Raw genomic sequence first — 14,522 nt, forward strand, 5'->3', positions numbered from 1 at the left:
TCATCGAGCCGTGGAAGCATTGAGCAAAAGGTCAACATCAGGACTGAACGTGACCCATTCGTTCCAGAGAAGAAAAAAAAGTGTCGAGAATTGCCTCTCGGAGGGAAGTGAAATAATAATAATAATCACAGACCAAACCACAGACGCCTGCCAGCCAGTCAGCCAACCGGCGGTTGACAGGTTGGGCCGTCGCGGGGAGAAAAGAAAAGGCAACATAAAATCTTCGGGATCTTCGTCACCGAATCACGCCACCGAAATCCCAAAAGAAAAACAAACCTCAAACGGCGCACGACAGAGGGCTGCGTGTGTGTGTGTGTGAGAGAGGGAGAAAGCCAAAACGATTCAGAATTTATAAATAAAATCTTACGGAAAAGTAAATAGAGGAGTAAATTCGAAGGGACAGACGCCACAGACAGGAGAGCATAACTGTGTTGCTGCCCGACGGCCCGACCGCCTGGCGGCTTCGTCGTCGTCGTCGTTGGATGCGGCCAATTTTTATTCCCTTCATTGCGCGTAACTTTAGCGAAGTGACAAACATCCAACCGGCCGTGCTCCGACCCTTCTCTGTCGTATGACAAAGCACGCGGCGACTAATTCGATCCAGTTAGCGGGAGACGGCCGAGAAAAGTGTCACCGAGCCGAGCCATTAAGCCATAAGATGTGGTTCCTTCCCAACCGGAACCCGAACGAAGTGCGCCTGGCCAGGCCGGGTTTTCCCGACGATTCATCCGATGCGCTGCGCGCGGGTTTCACAATTTTGATCGCGAGAGAAAATTAATTTATTTCCACCCGGCGGTTTCGAGTGGGATGACGCGGATTGAGGCTGGGCCGGACTGCGTTCCGAGCAAACATGGTGACGAAACCTGGTGAGCGCGGTTGGTCACTTTCAATCATCGATGGTTTCGGAAAAATAATTAAAATTCGAGAGCCGCGGTCTTTCGCCACCGAACGCTAATCAATATTCATCATCGTCATCGTGATGGATGTTGAATTTAAACTGGCGATTTTTGACACATTTCCGCAAAGAACATGTAGCTGCAGCAGTCGGTGCTGCCGGGTTTTCCAGGAAATTCGTCCCCGACCTTTTTTTCGTGGTACGGTCCGCATGTAAATCATCGGTCTCATGTTCAATCCGGTGTCGAGTCGAGTTTCAGACGATCACCCGGGACGACAACACGTGATGACGCCACTCAACATTGATAGGATGATATGTTCTGGTTTGTGGCGAATCCTGCCGACTGCGTGGTCTGTTAAACAACATTTCAATCGTAATGATGTGTGATTTATTAATTAGACATCCGTGTGTCAACTTTTGGTTTTCGAACCGCAACCAAAAGACCCAAAGACCTCAACTGCTACAGAAGAAAAACTGGAAACCCTAAGTGGCGATGCTGTCTTCGTTTAGAGTCAAAACATTCGTATCGATCGACAACATCTCGGTTCGGTTAGCTTTCAAAAGCCCCCCATCTCCGGATGTTCCACATTTGCCGGCGCCAATCTGTCGTCAAGAAATTTCCATCCTTTTCAGCGCTGTTCGATGAGCCACTTGAGCCAGCGGCTGGATTAAGGGCGATTAAGGGCGCGGCGGGACATAAGTTTGGCCAATCCGAGTGCCGAGTAACGAGATGTTCAACACAGCACGATCATCACGATGCTGTGCCGCGCTGCTGATGGGCGAGTGACGACGATGCATACATAATTCCGGCGAGTCCGACTAGTCCCCGATCGTTTGGAGCCATGTTTTGACCGCGCAGGGAGTGTGCCCAACGAAACGGCGAACGAACTAGAAGAACTTTATAATGGTTGGAATAGTCCGCTCGCTCTCTCTGTCTCTCTAGCTCGCTGTCTAGTTCCTGTCGAGTGTCGCCACGGTTGCGGCACAGTCTGGCTGTCGGCCAAGTCTGTCGCCGCGCCGCCAAAGGTGCGGGAGATAGACTATTTCATCAGGTTCCTGCCGCATTTTCCCCAACCCCATGAGAGAGGGTTGCCCGTGTTCTTCTACAACATCATCCTGACCTGCCCCCTAGTGTGGGCCCTAGACTGTCTCGCCAGTTACAGTCAAGTCCCGAGTCATGAGTTGTTACACTGTCGGCGTCTGGGCGGCTAAATGATGGGTATCAAATAGGCTGGCCCAACCCTGAGCTCACCCACCCGAATTTTGGCCTCGGGAAACACGGGCCAATGGACTAGGACTAGGGTTTAGGGTTTGTAGCGCCACGTGGCCGGCGCTCGATAACCGTCGATTCGACGCGTGTTGTGGCCACACTAATTGGCATAAATAGTTGTTACATCCTCTAGAGACTATTAAGATTAGCTAAAGAATTTACAGGTTGAGCAATTCTGCAATGGTCCTAACCTTCAATTGGTAGTAACGTTAGGTAGTTAATAGTTCAAAATAACTCCAAATAACTCAAAACAAATATTTTCCACAAATACTAGACATGTTTGCTGTACACACTTTATGAGGTTGTTTTTAGTATCGATTAAACAAACTTTCGTGCGATGCTCGTGTGCCCGTGTGGACCCGTATTGAACTTTTTATAAAAACTTTTAGCACGTCAGAGGTTTGCTGCACACCGAAAAAAGTCCTGCCTTTTCCGTGCAACACGAAAAGAAAAGATTGCTGTAAAATAATGGACCACCAAGGAGCCCAAAACTGCTCTTCAAAGCACGCAGCAGTTACGCAGGTCGCACAATTTCCTAAATGACACCGATGGCTTCTGTCGCTCCGTTTGCAAGACACAACCCATTTACACTCCGTTTTCTACGCTAGACAACGGTGACAGTGACGGAAAACTTTCCATTCTGTCTATTGCGTTATTCAAAATTGAATTTAGCGAATGGAGCCTTCGTTCCCACGGCAGGACTTCGGGCAATGCACTTCAAAGCGTACTCGAACGGTTGCCAGTTGCCGGTTGAAAATGGACACAAAAAACACAAAAGAATCGAGCAACGATAGATCGCAGGTTGAGTTCAATATGCATTCGTTAACGTTGTCCCGGATCCGTTTCGAGCAAACTTTTCCTTCGATGGCCATCCAGCTATGGAAATAAGATAGCGACACGACGTTGGCGCAGCGAAGACGGAGCGCAAACTTTTTCCGTCAACTAGGACAGCCAACGACTGCCAGGCCATTGGAGGATATGTCGTTGATTTTGTTTTAACCTGTGTTCGCTCTCTCACCCGGTGCGGGTGAATCGGAGTGAACATTCTTCTAACGAAGTACCTAACGATGAAAGGATCGATCGTTGGGAACGCGACTACTAGCGCGACGGGTTCAGCAGGAAAAAGACAGATGGAAAAAAGTGTGACAAACATTGGGTACTGTTTTGCCTATCGTCTAGCCTTATCTGCTGTCGATACTGGAAAGCTGACTGCGAAGATCCGCAATGCTGTTAGCAGCATTTACTCGCATTGCATAAAATTGATTGCATTATATAAGACTTTAATCAATGCCGGAATGCCGTTTTCTTGAGCAAAAGGCATTACTTTCTGAAAGACTCGGGACTCTGGTGGTGCCGAGCGACTCGAATGTAGGTCAAGGTTAAAAGGCAAACACCACGACCCGACACCGCGTTGCAAGTCGTCCGTTAACACTCATCGTCCTTTCTTAAGACTCGCTCCCACTCTCATTCGTTTACGGTACACTCCGTAGCGCATCAGTTACCTTATCTCATAGATCCTGCGACATATTGTGGTTTGGCTCTGCTCCTCCGGGCGACGAGAACCAATCGCTTTCCGTTGATTTGGTGGCGTTAATTTTGAAATGCGTTGCGGTTTCAGCGGTCGCTGAAAGGTTATCTAAAAAGTTACACTTTTCTTCGCCGAACAACTGCTCAACTGGGGAGAAACAATCGGAAATCGATCACTTGCGGGTCCTACTTTTCTTAGCGACACACGCGACAGTGAGAATGATTTTATAAACAACAAAAGCCTCTAGGATACTTTCACCAACACCTGTACGCGCCTTTTTTACGCCAAACGCAGGTGCGATCGGTTCGGGGGTTTTAGTGAACATTTTTTAAATACTTTTTGTACTCTTCCGGTGAGAAGCGAGAGAAGCGAATGCCGTTGCGAGAACCAAAATGTCCTGTGCGCGTTTTCTCTCACTGTGGCTTTTCTCACGCTTCACACGCTCACTGCTTCGCTGCTCACCACACACACGTTCGCGGCTCACTCTCATTCTTACGGTTTGCGTGAGGTTTCGTCGTTTTGCTCCTTTTCTTTTGAGGTCTACAAAATGCGTGCCGTTTTCCGATTTTCCACCACATTTCTTCTTCTTTCTTCGTCGAATGTGACTCACGGAGCGAAAAATAAGCCACGGCTACGTCCATCGAACAACATTAGTCTCATCCACAGCGAGGAGCGTGTACGTGTTCGCGTCTGGTACCTTTGCAGGTGAGAGAACGCAAACGCAAACGGGATCGAATTCGTTTGCCGCGGTGAAAACGGAACGCCGATGATGCCACTTTTCATCGATTTCGAAAGGGAAATCCTCGCGGTTGTTCACGTAGTTGTTGTGGACCGAACTTTGCGCAATCGATCACAAACACAGTCGCAGTCGCCGCCCGTCAGGATTCCGACACGCGTCGGGGGGCACACACGGTCGCCCCGAGGGCACTACATGGTGGTGGTGGTGGTGGCGGTGAGAATGGGGAACAATCTTGGGTTACTTTGGCATGTCCTCAAATCCTGGAGCGCTTGGGAATTGCAAACGAAGTTACAGCATCCGGACAAGTATGTCCGGAATATTCTTTCCCGAATATCCTTTTCCGGGTGTCACTGAAGGAACGTCACATTAACGATTTTTATGCCAAGTACTGTGCCAACCCGTAAAGGACGCCCTCGTGTCCTGTCGCGTTCTTAAGTGTTTCCTTCAGGACGACGTGGATGTGCCTTTCAGTTGTATTTACTCCGTCGTCGTGGGCCCTGGCACCAGACCACCCGAAAACGGATTTCTTTTCGAATGGGCCCGATGTGGGCTATCGCGATTCAACGAAAGCGTCACAAATTCTTCGGCCAGCTAACACGAGACACTACGAGCAAAACAACCAACCCGTTGAGGGAGCCCAAAACTCGCGTTACCCCTTCGAAACGTCCGTCAAAAACGCGAGACAGTCTGCGAGGTTGTTTCGCCGTCGAAACGGTGGCGAACGTGTGTTTGTGCATTGCACAATTGCACGCGTACGTGTATGTGTGTGTGTGTGAAAATTGTGTTTCGGTGTGTACGGACACCAGCACAGCCAAACACGCACCAGGAAGAAAACGCGCGTGTCAACACTGGAGGGCTGAGCAGTTTCGAAAAGGCCATTCGCAGGATATGAGAATAAGAATTAATGCTCTGATTGTCATTCGAATTAAAACTCCCGGAAACATACAACTGTTGGAGGGCCTCTCGATCCCGACATAAATTTGGAGGCTCGTTTCGGGAGGTTATGAAAGGGCCTTTTGCACCCCTTTTCAACAACCCCTAAGGCCGTGTGGTTTTCCTTCGGTGCGCCTGTATGCGTGCTGCATCACGTTGGCAGGAAAACAAGCCTTTTCGGCGTTGGTTCTTGGTTTGCGTATAGCCTCTTCGAGGGTTGCTTCATCGGTCCACACGTTCAATCCGGGCCTGCGCAGTGCAAGCACTACGTAAGGACCGGATAGGAGGGTGGATGGGTGGCGCCAGTGCACTATGGCGAAAAGGTGGTCATAGACCGACTTCAAAAGTGAGGATTTTTGTTATATTTTCCTTACCCATTAAATCAAATACAAGGATCAATAATAATAGTGGGTTATTTATCACACTTGAACGCGTGTATTACACATAAAATGTTGAATTTAATCAAAACACATGTGAAAACGTTAAAAATAGTCCGTAGATTCTTCCTAAAACATAATATGTCCGCCTGTCTCATACAAATTCCCCACTGTGCAGCGGATCCTTCTTACGCCTGGAAAATTGTAAGTCCTTTTTTCCACCGTAAGCCAAGACACGAACCAGTGTTGGGAAAATGGACGTTCGAAAGTTAGCTCGAAGATATTTCGAAGTCTATCGATTGAAAGTGCGGAATCATTTTCTTTTCTAATAATTTTTGTTTTGCAAAAACTCAAATTGGAAAATTCTTCAATTGTAGGTTCCATTTTGGAGTTTCAGAAGTTGTAGAGTTTGACTGTAGTCATGCATTTTGAATGCCAGAATCGACGTGGATGTCAATCAAAACGAAGCCCCCTAAAGATGAAGGGAGAGCACAGCAACTCGGAGCAAGAGCCATTCTGTTTACTTTGGATCCTGTTTACTTTTAATCATACAGAAGGCTTCGCAACATTTCTTTCTGAGGGTAACCTATCGTTTTGTAGGGTGGGGATCTAAAATTGGATCAATTTCCCCATTCTGATCAATCATTCAATATTACACAAAATATTGTATACCAAAAATGAAGTAACCAAAACTTACCTTGTCTTCGGCTTCATCGGCGCGTTCTTCGGCTTCAATGACGCGCTGCTCCAACTCGGAAAGCTTCAATGAAATGGAAATAAAAATCGATTTGTTTAATGTGTTGTGCTTAAATTTCGTTTACGAAGAGTCAAATTTAAATCGCCAAATTGAATCGCATTTACTTCGCAAGGGTGTCTCAGCTAAAGGCGATGTTTTTCAAGAATGTTTCCAGATCTCGCGAATAGGTGGCGCTAGCGTATAATGGGAAAAATGGAATGAAAATTGTTACTTCTTGATTTGATTCTCTTAGAAATGATCAATTTAACACGAAAATAATAAGGAAACAGTTCAATAATGTTGTAGAAACCACGAACATGCTCCTGGTTGGGATGGAATCCCAAGCTGACTTTATGGCGATCGTATCCCTCCTGTGGCAGCCAGTTAGGTGATAGAGAACTTTTTGATGTGATTTACCAGCGCCGTTCGCCAGATTTGTTAATCCTCCACTTCGGGGGGCGACAATCTCGTAAGTAAGCATTTAGCTCATAATGTGCAGGCATAATGGCCAGCCGACGCCAACGCGGCACGGATCTCGACGAGACGAGAAACAAACCGACGGCCGTCCATCGCATGCTGGCAAGCGATTTTCCGCTGCTGCGGCTCTCTTTCGTCGCTGCTGATGACGATTGCAATTAGTGTTAATTAAAATTTCGTTTCGTGTTTAACTTGTTTCAACCGTCCCGGAGTCGTGTCGGGTCGGATTGGGCTGCCGGTTGCAGAACAGTTTGGGGCATTTTTTCGCCCATCCGAAACATTGTTGTTCTAGAGGCGTGATCCAGAATGTGGAGCGGTTTTTCGACCTAAACGGCTAAGAAGGTGACCAAGACCCGGGTTTCCGCGCGATCCCTCATCAAGCGGTGCGACGCCGCACGCTAGAGCGAACACAGGAGTCGACAGTTAGCAAATGAAGACGTGGACGAAAAAGAACATTTAAACTAACGATCAACACTTGCACTCGGGTGGTAACGAGCAAGATTGTTTCATTTTTCACATTTTCCAGCACTATCGGTGAAGAAAAATCATCCATGGAAATTGCTTCATCAACGAAACGATGCACATTACGAGCAAGAAGGAATGTTCATTGCCCGAGGAATGTTTTACTAGCTTGAGAATGAATTCTTGAGCGTTACCACAGACTGACATTTGATTTAGTTATAAAGTACTATTCAAAATAAAAAACTTTTAAAGAAAGGAGGAAAAAATAAACTAATTAATTGAACAACATGATAAGTAACAAACGAGATGTCGAGCAAAGAAACAACAACAAGTGCCAACCAAAAAAGATCAGAGAGAATTAACAAACGATTATAGTCTTTAACAAAACCGATTATCGGCTCCTTTCGAGTGTTCCGAGCGTTAGACAAAGTCAATTCATTATCAATTTTCCTGTCAGCAACAACACAATTATGCGCGCACGTGGGACTGTGCTGACCCCCGGAGCACTGCAAAAACGAAACCGTATCGCGTTCGAAGTTCGCTCCTTGGGCGAAAAAATCCCCTTGGCCAATGTTTGCCCGAAAGCCGATGGTGAGCGAGGAAAACATTACGGCACCTTAGCCACGGTTAACCTGGTTTTCCGCCGACGCCGTTCGTCAATTTTACGGCTTGCGGGATTTGGCGGTGTACCGGTATCGGTGGGACCGACCAACAGGTTGGCCGGGGGGGCCACCCAAAAGGAGCCGTCCCTTCGGTCAAGAAATTGTATCCGACGGCTGATGGGCAGACGGACGTGCGGCAAAACGGAGGGCCAGCACAGCCTCCGGGTACGAGGAGAGTGAAATGTAATTATTCAGGTTCACTTACCCAAAACGAGCCAGAATCTCATTCCGGCCGGAGCGTTTCCGGCTACGAAACTTGGTGCCAAAAAAAAAAACGAAACTCAACGAAGGCAGGTAAAGGAAGGCACCGGCCATGGGTTCCGGGTTTCAGGGCCAGCCGGGAAGTGGCGATTGATTTTCATCACCAAGCCCCATTAAAGACGCGTGCCTGCGTCAAGTAATGTGAGGCCATGTTTTGTGGGGCGTCAAGCTAGACGAGAATACGAGCTTCGAAACCAAAGCCTAACTTAATCAAGCGTTCGTTTAACGTTCGTTTTCTGTATTAAAAGTCGGGGGATTCGATGAGCCATGTTGAACGGAAGCGATCAGTTGGGTTTTAAAGCGACATGAAAAAAATGAGTTATATTGAAAAGAAACTTAAAGAACATAAAAAAATCAATTCAATCGAATTGTTTAAAAGATTTAACAAAAAACCCTAAAAACCCGAGTAAATCAACCAATTCAAGAACCAAGTTGTGGAAAAACCAAAACATTCCAAGGTAGAAAAACAACTAGCCCATGTGTAGCCGCAGGGGGGTCAGATTTTGTAGGATCCCCGACAAACAAAGCGATCGAAAGTCCCACCCGAGCACCCGAGATTGAATCCAAAATCCATTTTGTAAGACGAATGGCTAAGCGCCGAAGGAGAAATTCTTGGCTGGTGTACTGTGTGCTGCTGGCCCCTCGCGGCCCGAGAAGGTGGCCTCCATTTTCGTTCACCTGCAAAAGCCCTTTTCCCGGCGACTTATCTGGAGGGAGGGGAGCACACCCCAGTTGCCGTTGCCACTTTCCTGCCGCGTGGGAGTGGAGCCACATGCGTGGCAGATGTGCCTTTGGGCGTTTCAGGCTCCGGCTTCCGCTTATGACGGTTTACCGGAGTCCCCCCGAAAAACACCCAAAACAACCCCGTAACACGTAACAGGCGTAAGTGAAATTGGTGCTCCGAAGCCTGACGGTGGCACAGCCCCACCACCGCCGGCCCTTAAAAGGGAGCCGCGGGTCGGGTCGGGTGGCCCCGTTTTGTTGGCATATCATTAGAAGCACATTCGGTGCTCCGCACGCACACACACACTCGCACCTGGAGCTCCGTCGTCTTACGGGGAAGAAATGGGACGCGTAAAGAGCTGGCCCCCCATTTTCGGGTGAAATCTATTTTGATAAATGTCCGCGGCTCCGCGAGCGAAACAAGCACTCGCGCCAAAAGGAATTGTTCGCGCCCGGGCCGGAGCCCGGAAAAATCCATCAGAGGCCCAGGCGAAGAAAATTCCTCCGAGAATCTACCTTTTCTTTTCTAGCGCCATTTGTTCTGCGAAACCGAACGCAAGCCGGACAGTTTTTTTCCGGCCTGGCTCGGGTGCGTGGAAGATTTTAACGCCAGCGGATCTGGTGGCATCGGAAAATGATGGCAAGAATGATGGATGAACGAAAATAACGGCCGTATGGCTACGATTGTTGCTGCTGCTGCGGCACAACAACAACGCGCCGTCGTAGACCGTCGTGTCTTGGTGTCAGGGCGCCCCTGCCGACCTGGAAAAGATCCAATTTCCGTTAAGTAAACACACTCACAGACATCATAGTGTGTGTGCCACGGAGGGAAACAAAAGTATATTTCGCAAAGTGATGGGTTTGCGTTTGTTCTTGTCAATTTCCGCGACGGGACCGAAGCAGAAACGCACCAATTGTTATGACAGAGGCTCATCATCTCGGTACGGGCCACACTTTGGGCGGAGAGGAGCACAGAATGGGAAAAGGAAGCAAAAGAATAAGAAACAAAATAACAAAACAAAAAAGGGTAATGTGTATTCTGAGTACCATAAAGGATTTGTTTAAAAAGCGGCTACTTCAAACGGTACCATAAACAGCGCAAAAAATTGCTGTTATTTCAAAATCGCGTGTTGTAATCAGAAGAAGAAAAATATTTACCCAATAACAATGGCTTGTCCATTTTGAGATTGGTCACAGTGTTGCTCCGGGTTCTCCGGGTTTTAATAATGACATTTCTGTAAGGCGAATTTAGGATTTATAGGGCTAGGGGTTACATAATTGATGGTAAACATTTTGCAGTGGAGTGTCATTAAAATTGATGCTAGAGTACTTTGATCAACACATTTGGGACCAGTCTGACGATGTAACGGTCGCAGCATAGGTTTAATGGTGTAACCATCGCTCGGTGCAAGCCAAATTTAGTCCACACCTTCCTTTAGCTGTTTCGGTTCCCTGTCAACACCTGGATCAATACGGCCCGGCAATCTTGTCTGGCGTTCCAATCGAAGAAACAAGGCTGGTCTGATTTAAAAAGTCGAAAAAGCTGCTCGCTAACGGCACTGCATCATCGAGAAGATCAAAGTTAGGCGTAGTCAACCGAATCCGTAATCAAATTCGAAGTAACTAATTAAATTGGCAGTCAAACAACAGTGATGAATGTTTCATACGAAAAGCGAAGAGCACACTCCACAAACTTTGGCTTTGTAGCTCTGGCCGAGTATCCAGTTTCAAAGTCCGGGGCCGCGCCTTTCATGGGGTTCGTTGCCGAGAAACAGGATTCTCGTGGCGAAACTCCAACAAGTGGCGGTAAGGGAATGGAACCTGGGCTACACAGCAACCCCCCGGCAGTTGAGGTAAAGTTTCGCCACCTTTTTCGCGGCTGGTCTGGCTACATCATCTCTCATCATCCGAGCCATCACCAATGGCAACGCGCGAATGACTGATACGAAACTCGCTTCCCCACTCGATGACTGCCGTGGAAACGGGCCCTAGTTACCAGGGTTGCCATAAGTCGGCTTCCATCAACCCGAAAGTGTCGGCGGCGATCCCATTTTTTTGTACACCGACTAGTAGCCGGCCATGTCGGCTTCTCCGCAGATGGATGGTACAGTTTTTGGATAAATTTAATCCACTTGCACCATCGCTTTGCATGGTTCTTTGCAGGACAAAGAACTACGGCCGGGCGCGACCCGGACGACAGCCTAGAACGGTAAATTTCCTCTCATTTCCGTGTTGGCTCATTCGATTAGAGAGTCAACTTTAAACGCTGGAAAGCCAGAGCCAGATTCGGGAGCAACGGGAACCTAACATAAATAAGGCCATCTATCCCGTGGGAGGTCGTCTGTGTCGCCGAGACCTACACCGTCCGTTCCGTTTTGCCGGGCGAGATTAATAAGCGTAACGATGGAAGCTAAATTCTGCGTCCGTCAACACAGGGTGGACCACCACCACCACCAGGCGTCTCCATGGATTACGAGAATCCTTCGCTAAGCGATTTCTTTTCGATCCGACCATCCCCAGTTGGTTGCCCCAGAAGCGTAGCACAGTTGAGCGAAGGGCAGACGAAAGAAACCCCCGGCCCATCCGGCGACGACGGCCTGGCGCATTCGAATTCGCGAAACTCCCAGATGACACCTTTGCGTGTTGCGTGTCGTGTTTGTCAATTGGCGCGGGAAGGGCAACGAATCGTCCCATTACTCGTCCTATTGATTGCGTTCGTTCGATTTAGCCAGCCCCGGGCCGGGTGTGCCGGGTGATTCAATGGCACCCCCGTTGCCCCCGGCTTATGGGATGCCCGCGGCCTTACGGGCTACGGGCTGGGAAATCGAGTTTTATCAACCATCACATTTTATTGTGCGGTAGATACCGCACAGGTTTATGCCTAAGGGCCCGTGACTAAGCGTTGACGGCACGGTACGGTTGAAGATGCGAGCACCCGAAGCCCCGGGCTATTTTCCGCCTTGTTGCCGCGTACTTGTTGATTTAAAGGAAATATAATTTCACCATTCACGCGTAATGGCACTCGATTGACACTTAAACGTGACGGGTAAGCGTGCATTAGTTCCATCATTTATTTATGCTGGAAACTGTAGATTTTGCGTTTCGCGTTGGTCGGGTGGGACAGCCAACTAATGATATTGTGGTGTGACATCCTTTGTTGCCACCGTTCAATAAATGATGTTTAATTTGGGATCGAAACCGCCCGAAGGACCTTGTAGAGTTCAGAACGGAGCACGGCGTCTTTGTTTGAGGTAGTGCTCCATTGCACGAAACGGGCAAATCTTTTGACCCACTTTCACAACGGGGTCCTCCCAAAGCAAGTGCAGTCCGCTGGGGAGCGTACCCGGGAACGTTTTCCCAGGTCGTGCAGATTGTAACGCTCCATGTAACGCCATTAATTCTAGCACACCGCACGAACGGCACGCCATGTTGACACTGGCGGTAAAGTTCGGCGAACGTCGTGTGTGCCACGCTCCAGAATGTCAGGTGCACGCGAGACACCGGACAGGATCCCGGCTTCCGTTGGCTGGCATGCAACGGGGAGCCCTTTTCTTGGGAGCACATCGATTCAGGGACAAGTTGCAGCGTCGTTCGTCGTTCTGGAACCTTCCAACCTTCTGGGTTGGTTGGGAAGCGTGTTTGAAGAAAGTTTCGCGGCGCTTTTTCTGATTGCTGCCAGTCCCGACCAGCGCCCGACAGACTCTGGGCACGCGGGTCGCCTCCGTGTGTTGCTCCCAAATGGCACTATTTTCGATTAGTAAAAGTAGTTTCCAAGTCGCTGCTGGTGACTAAATTAGCATTTCATAAACGAATGCTTTTGCTCCTGAAAAAGAACTTGGGCCGAGGTTTGTGCGTGCGATTTATCAGTAACATGCTGTTAACTGATATTACTTTTTGGCTGCTCGGGAACTACAGAATGCCAAATTAATATCACAATCCCAGGCATCTCTCGGCGAGCGGGTAGTTTATTTCTTTGACCCGGTTAGCGCAGGACTTTCCGAATCGACTTCATCTTACTAACTTAGCTTAATTAACCAAAGCGTGGAAAAGTGGCTCACATTCGCGTTGGACCGAGTAACGTTGGACCGTTTTGCCTAAAAATTGTTTTATTGTTGAAACAATCAAATAACGTTGTCCGGGCCTTATCCGGAGCTCATGCGCCCCGAAGGACGTTCTGTTATCGTGTGTCGCGCGGCCCAGCAGTAGCAGACGAGAACGCGGCGTTCATGCATATTTTATCCAATAAAAACAAAGCGATGTTCATCAGTCTCTTGCCGTCGCTGGCTGGAAACGCCCGCAGGAGGTTGCTTCCATGCTGGGGCCACATCAGCGCAGATCAAGGAGCATGTCGGAGCGGATGCATGAAGCGAAAGCGAACGAATGTTGACAGCTCGGCGGGACGGCGGCGGCCAAGAACGGGCGGCCGCGTTGCCAGAAGGCCAGGGAATTTGCACAACTTTGCATAAAACTTTCGTCTTCTCGGGTCGCGTTGGTAGGTTGTGTGTTGGATGATGAGTTTTACACAGTTTGTTGGTTTGCTGGAGGCGAAGTGGAAGTAGTTTGCTGAAGTGCGAAGCGGGCTAAGCTGCAGCGGAGTAAGATTATGTGGGTGCAACTATCGTGTGCAGCACTTGTTGAAATATGTCTTAACTAATTAGTTGTCGTTGTAAGCAACATAATAGAAATGTTGCCGATTGTACGACGTCACAATAAATCATGAACTAGTTCTTATTCACGGCCAGGGGCGATGCTTGGCACACTGAAAATAGTTGGTATTGGTTGTGTTTCTAAATGGACATTCTAAATTTGTGTGCTTTTAATAAAGATTTTTATCAACCTTACTTCTAGTCGCCGAATGCTTAGTTGAAATCCAATTGAAATAGAATTTAGCAGACTGTGAGATGTAACCATGGTAACCAGTGAAATGTGCGAATATCCATCTCACATCCAAACAAAACATCTGATTTTCAAACATTTTATAAACAACCATAAAGTAACGATTGCCATAAAGATTTGCTTGCCATGGTTAAGGATAGTACGTAACCTTAAGTAAAAATAAGTTTAATTCACACACTCACGACATAAAAAGGGATTCCGATTTCGTTCCACATTCTTCGCACGCACGGACAAAATCAAAACGTAGAAGGCACATTTACGTTTTAAATCATCTTTGTTGATGTTTTTCTGGCAGCAGCAATCGGAGTAATGGCCTGCGTCATTCGTCACACCGTTACACGGACGCAATTTGTCACGGTTGGTTGGCAAATTAATTTTTCCTGCTACTTCCAGGAAAAACCGTCGTCGAATCTTTTGAGCAAACACAAACCGGAAGAACGGAAAAAGTAGGTCCCTTCTGGCGCATTCCGGAAGCAATTCATTACATGGTCGCACAGGATACTAGAGCGGCGTTTCTTCAAAAACACTAGCTCACCAACACGACTGGGCACGTCGAGTCATGG

The 14,522-nt window shown here is 48.1% G+C and overlaps 1 protein-coding gene across 1 annotated transcript in view; it reads right to left on the minus strand.

Annotated features, from left to right (window-relative positions):
* The window catches only part of LOC128275265 (uncharacterized protein CG43867), a 104,230-nt gene that overhangs the window by 22,269 nt on the left and 67,439 nt on the right, over positions 1–14,522 (minus strand). The window contains exon 3 of the mRNA XM_053013710.1: positions 6,440–6,502. Coding sequence (XP_052869670.1) covers positions 6,440–6,502 — 63 coding nt within the window. The remainder of the gene's footprint in view (positions 1–6,439; positions 6,503–14,522) is intronic.

The sequence above is a fragment of the Anopheles cruzii genome, chromosome 3 (genome assembly GCF_943734635.1).
Source record: "Anopheles cruzii chromosome 3, idAnoCruzAS_RS32_06, whole genome shotgun sequence".
Classification (NCBI taxonomy): Eukaryota; Metazoa; Arthropoda; class Insecta; order Diptera; family Culicidae; genus Anopheles; species Anopheles cruzii.